Here is a 13,585-nt window from a genome sequence, read left to right on the forward strand (position 1 = left end):
CCTAGGTCATTTGGCGACAGTGGACTCCGTCCCAATGATCCCATCATTCTCCTATCAGCTACGCACAATGCCCGCTTTACGATTTTGGGATTTGTGCGGATACTGGCTCAGGATCGGACTTTATAGAGGTGCACTACCATTCCTCTCCTCCACATAATGGGCCTGTGAACTACAACTACACTTAAGCTTTGAGATGTTCCGTCACTTCCTCTCGCTCTTACACGACCGCTCCGTTACCTTGCTCCAAGCATCGGCAAACCTTCTGGTTCTATGTGTCTTTTCCCCGCATGTAGTATTTCTTCCCTTGCAACACCGTGTCCTCACAACACCACAGCCTCCCAGTGTCGTCATCACCCTCGAGAGCTTCCAGGCAACTGTTTCAGCGCTTTTATTTATCTGGGACCTACACGTCCAGATTGAGTCTTCCAACTTCCCTTCACCCTGATTCGTTACTTGTTGGAAGAAAGCCCGTTCTCGATTTACCAACTTTATTATATTTGCCAATTCGCGCCCTCGTCTGGAAGTCGGATGCAGACCATGACTTCCACAAAGTCAAATACATACGAGACAGTCAGCACCAGGTCACCCATACAAGAACCACAGCATGGAATCAAGCATCAAATGACAACCCCTCCAAAACCTACCAGTCCCTCAGATGGAAAAGACAATGACGCCGACGAGGACGCACATGCATTCATCCTTCAAGAGCTCAGTGAACTGAACCTTTTTCTTCCAAGCCCCAACTGGAGGCAAAAGGACGGCCAATGGATCCCCGTGCTCGATCGTGCCGTACACTCGAATCGAGAAAGATTGAGGCTCAGGCTAGAAGGAGATGGGTGGGATTTTGTTGCTGGCAAATATGCTGAAGAAGAGGACAGTGGAAGTGCAAGTAAGGAGAGTATGGACGAGGAGCTCGACATTGTGCTCATTATGCATGCACCAGAAGCTGGCAGAAATTGAAAGACAACCAATGCCATATCATCCGATCGTCTATGGAGGTACTCCTGATTGTTCAGAAGTTACACTTCTGGGTCGTGTCAAGGCATGCTTTCGCAGCCGTACAAAAAATATGGTATACGGAAAGAAAAAAGATTTTCAACTACTCGATTCTCGTCTTGCCCTCCTCGAGGTAGCCCAATCTTGCGTCGCTCTTCCCCCGTTCGTGTCTCGTGGTAACGAGCGGTCCAACGACGGGATTGTGTTGTACATGTGACAAAGCGTCTTGATAGGATTCTATTGCCCAAGGGAGGCGGTTGAGTTTGGGCCAGTTTACCTGCCGTGCGTCAGAATTTAAAGTTGAAGGACTGGACGGCGTGAGCCACTTACATATAGCGTGCCATTGGTCCAGATGAAGTGGAAGCACATGGCAGCTACACCAAGGAAGATAAACATCAGCAATCGCAGCGGCCACACTGTGGCCTCAGGTTCTCTGCGGGTAAAGCTACCAACAAAAACGAAGAAGATGCTGGCCACGAGTATATATGGTACCGACTGGACGAAGATCGGCCTCCTATCGGCGAACAGCAGTTGGCTGCCAATGCCAGAATCAGAGGGCAAGTAGGTACCCAAGAAAAGGTCAAAGGCATCCTGGCGCGGACCGTCGGCGAAATTGTTCAACATGTAGCGCGTGATGGAGTTGGACAGATCTGCCAGTTGTCCAGCTTTTGTCCTGTTCCCTGTCCGAGTGAAGTCCGTCTTCAACGCTCCCGTACCGGAATATGATCTCGACACGACGTCGGCGTTGTCAGCCCAGGTGTTGCGGAAAAGAAACTCGAAAGCCGGGTCATCCGATGCATTCTCGCCCTCTCTAAGGATACCCAGATCAATGAGCATGCGGGTCAGTACAAATCTCCCTAACATGCTCTGTACCACATTGGTCCGGTCCAGGCAATCCATACAGTTGGTTCGCACAACCCCTGTCTGATGCCTTCGCGTTTCGACACGACCAATATCACCCGGCATGTCCACGCCGCGGAAGTATCCATGCTCCAATACCGGCCGCTCAAGCTTTTCCATGAGCAGTTGCGCCCGATCCCAGCGAAGACCCTTCGTTTCGTTGTGAAAGTCGAAGTAGACATAGTGGATGCGGTCGTAGGCGGTCTGAGCGTTGCCGGGGTCCACAGTATGGAACTTCTCGGAAGTGATACTGTCGCCCTCGACATTTTCGGTGGGTTGGGAGACGAGGTGTTCCACCATTTGCTCGTAAGCCTCCTTCACCTTCTGCTCGCGGCCTTTCTGGTTGACCAGATTCACTAGCCAATTGTCGCCATATAAACGTATCTGCTCTGCGAAGTGTTTCTTTGCCGCATCCAGAGCACTTTCAACCCCGCGGATCTGTAGCCTGGGTGTGTACTTCAAGGTGTTGATCTCAGCCCAGTAGACGGGTACGCTACCGCGGGTTTGGACATATGACAGCACTTGAACTTCTTTACCGGCATTACCTCGCGCACCTCCATTTTGGAAAGAGTTGTTGCCTGCGAAGCCACCCAGTCCCCCAGACGCGTTGTCATTCAAGATGATTGCCTGTTCCGTCTCGTTATAATTAGACACGTTGCCATTCTCGTCCAAACCGCGCGAGAAATATCGGGTTCCGGCCCTCCGTCGCGAACGTCGTGTTAGCAGAATGAAAGTCAATGGCGTCCCCTTGATAGATGTGTTCTTGATCTCCATCATCCCAAACATGACAGGAAGTATGTAAGGGTCCACTTCGGGCTGTGCATTTGGATGCCTATGTCCATATCCTCCACTTAGTCCCCCGCGGAAATCGATGAGATCACTCTGTATGAAGCGATTCCAGAAGAAGCGGTCATCTGCCCTTTTCCACAGCGGCACTGAGGGATCAGCAAGTGCCTGGCGTTGAAAGCTGTTTGTGACATCGAATGAGTAGGAGAAATAGAGCGGAGAGGCTTTGAGCAGGTCCTTCAATAGTCTCAGGTACGCATCCTCATCGAGATCATGCAGGGGCCGTTCGCGCAGAGGCAGGAATTCAGTAGCGACGACTTTATAAATCATGTGGCCCTTGATTCTGCCCATAGGTTGAGCTTTGGTGATTACAATGATGTATTTGTCTGGACGCTAGACATCAGCCGGGTGCCGGGCGACAGCTACAAGAGAGCTGGATGCATGAATGGTGGTGTGTACCTAGCCTGAGCTTGATGATGCCCAGGATGCCGGCAATGCTCGAAACGCGCCGGGAGCCTAACAGTTTGCCATCGTGCAGACGAAGGTCCCCTGAAGGACGCTCTACCACTAATGTGGGCGCTGTCGGCGAAGAGGGCGAGGAGAAGGCATAATGCGAGGGCGACGAGTGGACGTTGATGTCGCGATAGGGCAGAACACCGGCAACCATGGTTACGACCCGGCGGTCGTCGAGCGGAAGGGGGAAGGGAGCGGGTGCGCTGTGTGTGAATCAGCTCGGCGGCTGGCAAGCTGCGTGAACAAACGGCCGGGAAACGTGGCGAAAAGAGTGAGCGCGAATGCCGTCTCCGAGGAGCGTATGGATGTCTATCCAGAGTCTGTGGATGTATGGAGTATCCTAGCGTGGTGTTGAGTCCCGAAAACGTTATCGCAGCACCGCCACCTCGCCGCTTTGCTTAGCTCGAATGACGAAAGGTCGCGTCGCACAGCCACTCGGTCAAGCCACACGCCAAGCCAACCCAAGCTCGGCCCTCCCATTCATCTTGCAGGTGCACCTTGCTCCCACCACAATCTACCCAAGAACCGTCGACACCAGCGCATCCCCACGACCCGTACAATACACCCTCGTCTTCTCCTCAGAAACACACCCGCAGTCCGAGTTCACATTTCTCTCCCGCAACCGTTGCCGTCACTCCACCCCGTAGAGAGCTGCCCGAACCATCGCCGCGTCACCTATCACCACTCACTCCTCCAACATGGCGGCACGAGCACCACAGGGCGGACGACCAGGAGGCTCAAAGTTTGCCCAGTTTAAGCTGGTGCTGTTGGGTAAGCCGTCATATCCCCAACCCCCCCGCTTTCTTGCTTTTGCTAATACGCTCCAGGCGAGTCTGCCGTCGGAAAGGTACCTGGACCTCCCATCAAGGCAGCCGTCATGAGAGATTAGGAACTAACCACACCCTTAGTCGTCGCTTGTGCTTCGTTTTGTCAAAGTAAGTCGAACAGTTATAGCGAAGAAACCCCTTTCCCTAACCATCGGTTAGGACCAATTCGATGACTACCGTGAGTCGACTATCGGCGCAGCCTTTCTGACCCAAACCATCGCCCTCGACGAGTCCACTACCGTCAAGTTCGAGATATGGGATACCGCCGGCCAGGAAAGATACAAGTCGCTCGCACCCATGTATTATCGGAATGCAAACTGCGCCGTTGTCGTCTATGATATCACACAGGCGGTATGACCCCTGGCTCGTCCATGTATGGGAACTTTTGCTGATAGAATGGCAGTCATCTCTGGACAAGGCCAAGGCCTGGGTAAAGGAACTTCAGCGCCAAGCAAACGAGAATATCATCATCGCCCTCGCTGGCAACAAGCTCGATCTCGTCACCGAATCCCCTGATAAGCGGGCCATCTCCACCGCCGACGCGGAGCAGTACGCGCGAGAGGCTGGACTACTTTTCTTCGAGACGTCAGCAAAAACCAGTGAGAACGTCCGGGAACTGTTTACTGCAATCGCAAAGAAACTCCCGCTTGACCAGGCGGGGCCGCGGACCCTGCGACCTGGCCAGCAAAGACAAGGCGTAAATCTAAGACCAGAAGCAAACCAGACACAAGGACCCGCTGGGTGCAACTGTTAGTGTAATATCTATGTTGGTTCGCAACCGACACCTGGGGCAGTTTTGTACGGACATGGGTAGCAGGCAGTTTCGTCATGGGATATACATGTTGGACCTTGGAGTCTCGGTTTTATCACTTGCCTAGGCCTTCTTACGAGACGCTTACTCGAGGCTACTCGAGGAGATCAATTTTAATGATTCCCTAGTTTTCTTACCTTCCTTGGCTCTTGAATCTCATTATACGATTAGAGCTCGCAACCTTTCAGATTATGGTCTCGGTTATCAGTAGTCCAGGTTTTGCTTGTGTGCAACTCCGTCTTCTCCCGTTTTCAACATTATCATTACAATCAGCTTGACTCTGGAATCACTCCTGGAGCATGTTGCCAGTGGTATGTGTTGACATCGTGTTTCATCACGTTCACTGTTCTCTTCCAATGTGTGCTATGTACCGTCTTCACGCGAGTATACGTGTTAGTGTCCTATTTGGATGTGATTAACCCTTCATTCAACGAGGCAGGAAAAACGGTGGGGGTGGGACAATCGCTTAGCATGCAGTCTCACCGATTAAACAATTTCCTTCCGTGGCCAGGAAGCTCACGCTTTGAACTCCAGTGCACGGTCCTCGCTTACCGCAGCCCGTGATACGGTACTTGAAGCTGGGAATTGTTGATGAACGGGGAGGAGGAGGGTTCGAAAGTGGATATGTGAGAGAGTGTAGCATTTGCGCAGTCGCAGTGCCTGGAGAGTGCCTCGGAAATGCTGTCCTGACTGCTGAGTGATAGTACGTCCTGTACAGCACGGCATATTCAGATAAAGGAGACCACCGATAAACCGAAGACGGGACAGTATGAGGATTACAACTTACATCGTCTGCTGTTAATCGCCTGTCCAGTGGGCCATTGACAGGCTGACGCGCCCAACAGACTTAGTATACATGTACCTTCGCGACGAATCTTAAAGATAAGAGAACTTGCCCAAATGTCGTGCGGCGTCCTGTCTGTGCATTTTTCAGGGCGACATGTTTTTGGAGACATACTAGACTCGGGCAGTCTGGCAGAGGACTCGAGCGGGTTTCGTACCCGCTGAACCAAGTACAACGTCGCTCTTCCAACATCAAGTCGAGAAGCATTCGTCTATTTGCAGCCGTGGCTGCACTATAACGTAAAGTCGCGCGCGTTTCTTTAGATTGATCACCGTCTTCCCAAGTTATCATTCGCTGTTCACTCGCTGTCGCTATCTGCAGGGCTGTCTTTTATTACCCGCATTGTCGTATATGTAATTCGCCTTCAAGCAAATACTTCTATTCATCCAAGTTACAGCATAAGGGTACACGATTAAAAAAGGTACTTCGGCGATTTTCATGCAGCCTGCGACAGCCCGTTGCCTACGCTGGTTCGTGACCGGGCGGAGTATATATATATTCATATGGTGACTGCCTGCGTTTTTGAATGACACACCTAAGTGCGTCTTTTGTTTGAGCTCAGCGAGCGCCATCTCGAGACCAAGGGGTTTAGTAAGAGAAAGACGGAAGCAGATCAGAGATGAGGAATCGTATAATGGCCAGGCGGAGATTCGCTAAAGCTTCCTTCAACATCCAAACTCGTCCACATGAATCATTCTACATCACGTTCCTGCCCCTCTCCGTTGTTAGGATATCTTCAACAGAAAGAAACTTGCATGACCGCTACTTGGCTCAAGCAATGAGAGTGTGGATGGGGAACTCCCAGTCGGTCGACTGCGAATGGTATGTCCCCGCCCCCGTTTTGGCAAAATATGCATACTGGCTAACAGACTCCGTTGTCAGTTTGGCCGGTGACGAGAGACCTCCTGAGAAAAGATCAGACAATCATGTTCATCATCCTATCTTGAAATCCTACGTCGAGAACCTAGGTGTTGGAGGCGGGGGAATTATGGGTATCCAAAACTCCTCGAGATTTTATAGATACTAGGGCGACATATGAAAGAATCGAGAAACGAGAAACGGATGAAGACCGCCGCTCACTCATCACGCTTCTCCTGCAACCACAGCCTCCCCAATACCAACCACTCCCTCTCCAGCCACTATTTCAGCTTGTACCCTAACTCCTTTCCTGTGCTCTCCCCTCAACCAGGGCGCCATTGTTTGTCGAATAACACATGCCTTCCACTGTAGCTGCAAGAAGATTTCTCGAAAGTGACATTCGCGCACGTAGCCTAGATGCGGCCCTGAGACCGCACCATTCGACAGGTGGTGCCTTGTAATGTTAGTCACTGGACTTCGATGCCGCCACATATCCTAGGCTAAATATTGGAGCTTGAGAGATCTCTGGCAAGGCGGTGAGCGCAGTATTGGTTGCGTCATAAGCTACGTTGCTTTGAACCAGGTTAGGGTGACATCGCAACGTTGAGAAAGGCAGCCATGTTGCACCAAAGGTATCATCCTCGCCAGAACCACGCGACATCTCCTCGCCTACACCGGTCCGTTCATTCATCTAGCTAATATCCACGTTACCCTTCACAGGAGGAACTACAACTTGTGCTCTGATACTCCACCTCCCCGTCTCCGTCGAGTGCAAGCCACGCAGCTACGTATTTACAGAGCCTTACCGCGAGCACCCAGCATGAACAACATACCCTCGGGCGTATTCGGGATGACAATCTCGCCGCCATCAGATGTGGTCCTGGTCTTGAGATCGTTGGTGCTATGCTGGTATGCGCCGCCGCCACCTTTGCCGAAACCGAAGCCAAAGATCTGGAGAGAGCCTCCACCGCTACTCTTGCCCGTCTCAATAAACTGCGATACATTCCTCCACATCTCCGAGTTGGAGAACTTGATGGTCATGCCGAGCTGGTAGCCGACCAGCACATGTGTCAGGCGGACAAGGCCTTGGAGGTCGTCCGTCTCGCCCTCGCGGAGCTTGGGGTACGTCTTGCGGACATTGCCGACATCCCAGAAGCCGGCGGTGATGGGGACAAGAGTAGGTGCGCCCTTCATGGAGACGGTGATCTTGACGTCCTGCGCCCAGGAGCCACTCCAGGAGTTGTAATAAGTGGTTTCCTGCTCGCCCGACTTCTTGTATCCAATGATGCCGAACAAGCCGCCACCGCCCTTGGTGACTTTCTTGGTGTAGCCCAGAGAGCTCCAATCGTGACCGTCGACGTTCGTGAAGCCATATTGCAGAGTAGTCAAACCTTGAGTACTTCTGAAGTAGCTGTCGCAGGTGTTCTCGTACCCAGTCAGCGAGTAGGCAGGGCGATAAATGGTAGACTCGGTGATCTCATTCTTGACAAAGGGGTCAATCGAGACGTTGTAGCTGTCGGCGGAAGGGTAAACCATCATGTTGTAGCTGTCGGTACAATTAGTCACGTTCGTCGGGGGGTGAACAACATGATGATGGGCGAAGTCAGTCTCGTTGCGGCATGGTCTTCATACAGCATGAGTAAGTCCGATATAGGCCATCTGGAGCCTTTTGTAGAATTCGACCAGCAAAGGTGCTGATGAAATGGGGGCAGCTTACCCTGGGACAGAACCAAGTTCGTTCTGCGCTTTGCTATTGATGTTGTCTAGATATTCTTAGTTCCTGTGTAAGACCAAATCGAAGTGGCATCGGCATACTTCGCTGCTCTTGGAGTAGGTTGTACTTGGAGCCGTAGATGCTCAACATGTAGTTGTTGTAGGATGCATCGGCAGTGACTAGTTGAGCTTGGAAGTTGGCATATTGAGGGTCGTTGTCGGTGACCCACGCTTGGAAGGTCTGATTGAAGTATTGCGCAACCTCGTCATTCCTCCAGGCGAGGAAAGCGCTGGATTTCGCCTTCTGGAACTTTGTCTTCGCGTCGTTGACATTTTTCTCCAGCTGATCCAACTTCTTCTTCTGCTCAGGGGTTAACTCCTTGTCGAGGATGGCCACTGATTGCAAGTAGCTGTAGGAGTAAGCAGCGAGCCTCAGTGTTGGAATGTATACTGAGCGAGATGAAAGACTTACGTCTCAAGGGTTTGCGCATAGAGGGGACCTGTGGTGTCAAGGAGCGGGCTAGCCGAGTTCTGCAGACGGTCGGCAAATTGGTCTGCAGTGGTTAGATGGAGGAGATCGATGGGAGTGTTATGTCGACATACAGAGCTCAAAGTTCGTAACGGACTCAGGGCAAGGCGTGCCACCACGGACGAAGGTGGAGGTAAGTGGCGTGACGTAGATGAAATCGGTTCCAGGAGTGAGAGGCTGGTTGGCCGTGATGTAGTTCTTGATCAAGTCCCCATAAGCCTTCCAAGCGATGAGACTGGCCTCCTCGCTGTTGACAGCAAGGCTGGTAGTGGCGAGAGACAGAAATTGGACGAGGTAGCGTGAAAGAGCCATGTTGATGATGGGCGCAATAGTTGGAGCTCTGACAAGTGGGTGATTTGGCTGGCGTCTAGTCCCCCTTTTATACTGAACCTTTCGGCCAAACTTGAGCGCATGCATACAATCATGCCGGACTCTCTAGAGTCCGAGCTCTTCAGCTCCTTCGGGGAAGGCGTTGGCAATGCCCATTCCCTGAGCCATGTGGGTTCTGTTCAACCCCGAGGACTCTATCAACCGAGCTCCCTGAGGGGAGCGACCTGGATCCAACACTGGCAGACGATATCGTACAGGCCGGACGGGACAAGTCCATCCGTCGATGGTTCGGCTCAAAATAGCGTATCGTGGGCGACTTTGGCACTGCATGCTCCCCGGAATGGAAGGCCAGATGCATTTCGGATGCAGGTTGGAGATGGCAGCCAATAGGTTCAAAATCCTCTATAGCGAGGTTTCTTCCTGAAAAGAGTGGAATGGTGTGTTCAATATTCAGCCCCAACGCAGGAGGTGAGCGGGAAGGCAGGTAGAGGACCTTGTGGAGTGATTTCTTCGTAGAGAGATCGTGTTAGCAATTTACAAATAAGCGAATTGAACCTTGGCAACGGTCGAGATGTTTGTGTGCAGGTACACGAATGCCAGCCGGTATGCGGGACGGAGATCTCCAGACTGCAAGGGCGCCTACAATTGGACACAATGCCCACGAGAGTACACTGGCAACTGCCCAATGGGGTAACCTAGCCTAGTTGAACGTGAAGCGGTTAGTCTCTTTTTCTCTCGTACGCAAGGTTGGCGCACTGTTGGTGAGGGAGCGCCGGAGGGCAACATGGATGGTTGAAAGCCGATAGGTCAGGACAACTTTTCACAAATGCGCGGATAACATGTTTGCCTTTAGGACTCAGGTGTATGTAATCCATGCCCACTACGGGGGGACTGTAACAAACGCGTTCGAGCATTTTTCTGCCTTCGTCAGCTGTGAAGAGCGCGATTCCCAAAGGTCTCCAGGCAGCCCCAAACCGTTCAGATGATATGGACTCAAGCCCAGTGGAGAAAATTGTATGCTGCAAACATCGTAATAGCAACGTGTTGGAGTGTTGCTGTCTCACTCGGATCACTTCTATCCGGGTGCTAGTAGAAGTGAATACAGAACAGATCGTTTACGCAGTTCGTATCTGCGTGCAACCTCTCTAGGATGGCGGGCGAGGAAGAGCCGTTGGGCTGGGCCGGCAATAGATAGATGAACTGTCGGCTGAGAAGCAGGTGTGACTGACAGATTGCGTGCGACCCGAAAGATGCAGGATTTCAATAAATCCAGGCTTGTCGCCATGCACCATGGTTGCACTCGCCGGATGGGCATGGTCTGGAACTCGGAAATCGAATAGGGCCATGTCTGGGCAAAAGCGCCGACTGTTTAAAATGCTTGCTGTTGTCCAAGAAACGATCAAAGTCGATGGGTAGGTAGGAGTGGAAGGAAGAGGCGGACGATGTAGGTAGGTAGATGGATGGTGTGGTAGATTACACCTCAGTGCTGAGAGATGCGAGATGGATGAAGCGCTAAACCTACCCCGTCCTAGCGTTTCACGGTACTACCTAACCAGCGCAGGTGCGGTCCACGGGTACCTCTTCTAGTCATGTTGACCGATGAAATTATTATAGACTACAAGTATCTACAGAACTGGGGCATCGCTGCGTCTGCAGTGCGGACATCTGCCAACAACTCTCGTACTCGAATCCGTTGAGGACTCAATGATCGAGACGCTGTCTCCAGGCGGAAGGTGACCTTTCGAACGTTGAGACCTGATGTCGCAGCCAACTCAACACTGTCGCTGCAGAACCTTCATAGATACGGTCGGTATCTTTATTATTCCTCGGTCGGCACCGTGTTGTTCCGGTCGGTCCCTTCGTCTCCATTCCCCTCCCCTCCCTTCATTCAGCCGCACCAAAGTCCGAGGCAGGCCAGCGCGCTTCAGCTACGACACCAGAAGCATTCTAACAGGAGTGGCATGCACTACTCTAAACAGCTCCCTATGTTTCCCTTAAAATATTCAGCAAGGTCTGTAAAGATTTTCCTTTCTCCCGTCCCATCTGTCTTGATGGACCGGTACACGAGACGATTTGTTATGTTCCTCGGAGCTCGTCGAGCCTCGACCAACATTGAACAAACTCCTCTCTCGTATCCTCTTCAGCCCATTTCTCGGCCCTGCACTCAGCCTCGTTTTCTAGCGAATCACGCTTTTCGCTTCTAGCCACTGCCTAGATGTATTGGTTCTGTAACTCATGGTCAATTTCCTCCAAACCCATACTTTTCCTCAATCACCACGGACTAGCCCCAATACATTCACAGCCGAAGAACGCAAAGCCACCACAGCCACAGCCACACCCTGCACCTATTGGCCATCCCGACTATCATTGCTTTCAATTGGACTCCTGCAGAACAAGGGTAGTTATGGCGCCTTCAGCGCCAGCTCACAAGCTGGGGATAGGCCAAAACAATCTTGCGATAAATAGGACCACGGCACGGCGCTAAAATCCGCGACCTGCCACACCGGACTGACTGAGGCTGAACACAGCATTCTTTTTAAGACTGGAGACCTGCCGCAGCAAAACCGTCGGTTTGTTTGTTGGTCGTGTTCCCGCTTGCTCACAACCCCCCCTTACCTATTTTCCTTGCCAATATCCTCTGCGTAACCTTCGCGACCAGAGTACCGCAAAGATGTCAGAGGGAGCCCACCTACTTCCTCTGCCTCGCTGGACCGTCATCGTCCATTCGGTTCAGATTCTGGTTGCCATTCTCATCCTTGCTCTTGACGCATATGGAATTCATTATATCGTATACAATGCGCTTGTCTTCTCTCTGGTCACCGTAAGGATGCATTCTCGTTGGATGCAGCACCGGATACCGATTAACAAATCCTAGGCTCTCCTGACGCTCATCATCTGCGCCTACATCATCGCGAGCACCCTCTCCCTCCACTCGCTCTACAACTACTGGGCCGTGCTGGCGCTCCACATCTTGATGGTCATCTTCTGGGTGACGGACCTCGGCCTTGTCGCAAACCTCGCGTCTCTCTGGTCCGGACGAAGCGACACGTACTACTATTACTACAACAAGCGTGACCTGGTTAACCTCGCGAAGAGGGATACGACCGTCGGCGCGTACTATGGTGCACTTGCTGCTGGTGCCTTCTTTGGTGCCGTTCAATTGTAAGTTCAGGGCCATCCCATGCGCAGTCCAGATCCAGCACTCACACAAACCCCAAGCGTCCTCTGGGTTGTTTCGTTAGTCTTCGTCGGCATGTACATTCATCGCCACCGCTCCGGCCAGGAGGGCAATCCCGAGGCCGCCAACCCCGCCTACACGGGCGTCCAACAGACTGCCCCCGTCGAGCAAGTTCAACCCCAGCAGCCAGTCTATGGCCAGGTACCCGTGCCGGCTCCCCAGCAGCAGATGTATCCCCAGCAGCAACCCCAGCCTCAGTATGCACAGCAGCCCGTGTACGTCCAGCAGCCGCAACAGCCGCAGTATGCTCAGTACGCTCCGGATCCCGTTTCCCGCGAGCACACTGTCAGCCCCGTCTCGTCAGCGGCGGGATACACCGGTGCAGTGCCACCCAACCCCAACTCCTCCGAGTTGGCTGCTCTGCCTCCCAACCCAAATCTACCCGAACTCGATCAGCGAAGGTGATGGGATAGTGTGTGAATCGCACCGTCTAAAGGCACCGCGTGGTTCTCTTGTTACACAACGATATCGATACGTCGACTTGTCCTCGGTATATACCCCTTGACGCTGTCCAGGTCCTTCGAGGCAATGTGACGTCTTGTCATACACGGACCCTGCATAATAGATGCTCTCATGATTGCACTTTCAAATCTTTTGCATGAATTATACACTTTCTTCGTTCATACCGTGCGTAGCCAGTCTTGGTCCCTATGATGTGCCGAGTCCCCCTATTGGCATAACCGCCTTTCCCGTGCACTCCAACCATATTCATCCTCGTATGTCCCAGATTCGCTTGAAAGAACCCTTCATTGCACATTTTCTACCCAACCGCCTATTACACTCATATCAGTCTCCTTGATACGTCAGCCCCGTCCGTATTCTAGCGCTCCTTTCCCTCTGCCACGGCGACAGCCTATAGAAGTGTGCATCCAGCGCACAAATCGTCACCGTCAAAGCCCGCCTACCACTCTCCGAATCAACGGAACCAGCATCTCTTCACCTAAGACGGTTTGATCCGAGAAAATCATCACACTGCAATCCTTACCCAACACTCCCTAGCCCCTTCCAACAGCGACACCCCCAATATGAACTCTCCGTCCTTGGAGTATCCGCTCTCGCTTTCCGTCGTCCGCATTCCCATCACCACCATCTTCACTCCCGCGTGATCGATCCCTACCCTAGGGTATCCCCTGAATGTGAGCGATGTAATCGGGCCCCGACGGGTCGCTTATATAATCGAATTTTCCTGCGGAAAATGCCCCCTGCGCAGCAGGGGGCCTACACGCTCAACGCGAATGAA

At 52.3% G+C, this 13,585-nt stretch overlaps 5 protein-coding genes across 5 annotated transcripts; 3 read left to right on the top strand and 2 right to left on the bottom strand.

The window, feature by feature from the left end:
* The first annotated feature begins 41 nt into the window (after nucleotides 1-41).
* On the top strand, nucleotides 42-1,241 carry EI97DRAFT_437870 (uncharacterized protein). Its single transcript, XM_033799430.1, has one exon. The coding sequence runs from the start codon at nucleotides 538-540 to the stop codon at nucleotides 958-960; it is 423 nt and encodes a 140-aa protein (XP_033648979.1). The 5' UTR covers nucleotides 42-537; the 3' UTR covers nucleotides 961-1,241.
* EI97DRAFT_387912 (phosphoinositide phosphatase-like protein) lies at nucleotides 1,100-3,349 on the bottom strand (the record flags this gene model as incomplete). The annotated part of the gene is made up of 3 exons (XM_033796152.1): nucleotides 1,100-1,273; nucleotides 1,327-3,068; nucleotides 3,142-3,349. 3 exons carry the CDS (start codon nucleotides 3,347-3,349, stop codon nucleotides 1,100-1,102), a joined length of 2,124 nt encoding a protein of 707 aa, XP_033648980.1.
* A 544-nt stretch (nucleotides 3,350-3,893) lies between these two features.
* Nucleotides 3,894-4,776, top strand: EI97DRAFT_446630 (ras-domain-containing protein; the record flags this gene model as incomplete). Its single annotated transcript, XM_033800041.1, has 5 exons — nucleotides 3,894-3,966; nucleotides 4,023-4,042; nucleotides 4,104-4,130; nucleotides 4,182-4,373; nucleotides 4,426-4,776. 5 exons carry the CDS (start codon nucleotides 3,894-3,896, stop codon nucleotides 4,774-4,776), a joined length of 663 nt encoding a protein of 220 aa, XP_033648981.1.
* Nucleotides 4,777-7,177: 2,401 nt separating this feature from the next.
* Nucleotides 7,178-9,510, bottom strand: EI97DRAFT_270258 (uncharacterized protein). Its single transcript, XM_033794270.1, has 5 exons — nucleotides 8,852-9,510; nucleotides 8,721-8,802; nucleotides 8,351-8,658; nucleotides 8,253-8,298; nucleotides 7,178-8,159 (listed from the first exon to the last, which is right to left on the bottom strand). The coding sequence occupies exons 1-5, from the start codon at nucleotides 9,192-9,194 to the stop codon at nucleotides 7,328-7,330; spliced, it is 1,611 nt and encodes a 536-aa protein (XP_033648982.1). The 5' UTR covers nucleotides 9,195-9,510; the 3' UTR covers nucleotides 7,178-7,327.
* Nucleotides 9,511-11,604: 2,094 nt separating this feature from the next.
* EI97DRAFT_471219 (uncharacterized protein) lies at nucleotides 11,605-12,954 on the top strand. Its single transcript, XM_033801822.1, has 3 exons — nucleotides 11,605-11,928; nucleotides 11,983-12,269; nucleotides 12,327-12,954. Exons 1-3 carry the CDS (start codon nucleotides 11,779-11,781, stop codon nucleotides 12,748-12,750), a joined length of 861 nt encoding a protein of 286 aa, XP_033648983.1. The 5' UTR covers nucleotides 11,605-11,778; the 3' UTR covers nucleotides 12,751-12,954.
* The last annotated feature ends 631 nt before the right edge of the window (nucleotides 12,955-13,585 follow it).

The sequence above is a fragment of the Westerdykella ornata genome (genome assembly GCF_010094085.1).
Source record: "Westerdykella ornata strain CBS 379.55 unplaced genomic scaffold EI97scaffold_59, whole genome shotgun sequence".
Lineage (NCBI taxonomy): Eukaryota > Fungi > Ascomycota > Dothideomycetes > Pleosporales > Sporormiaceae > Westerdykella > Westerdykella ornata.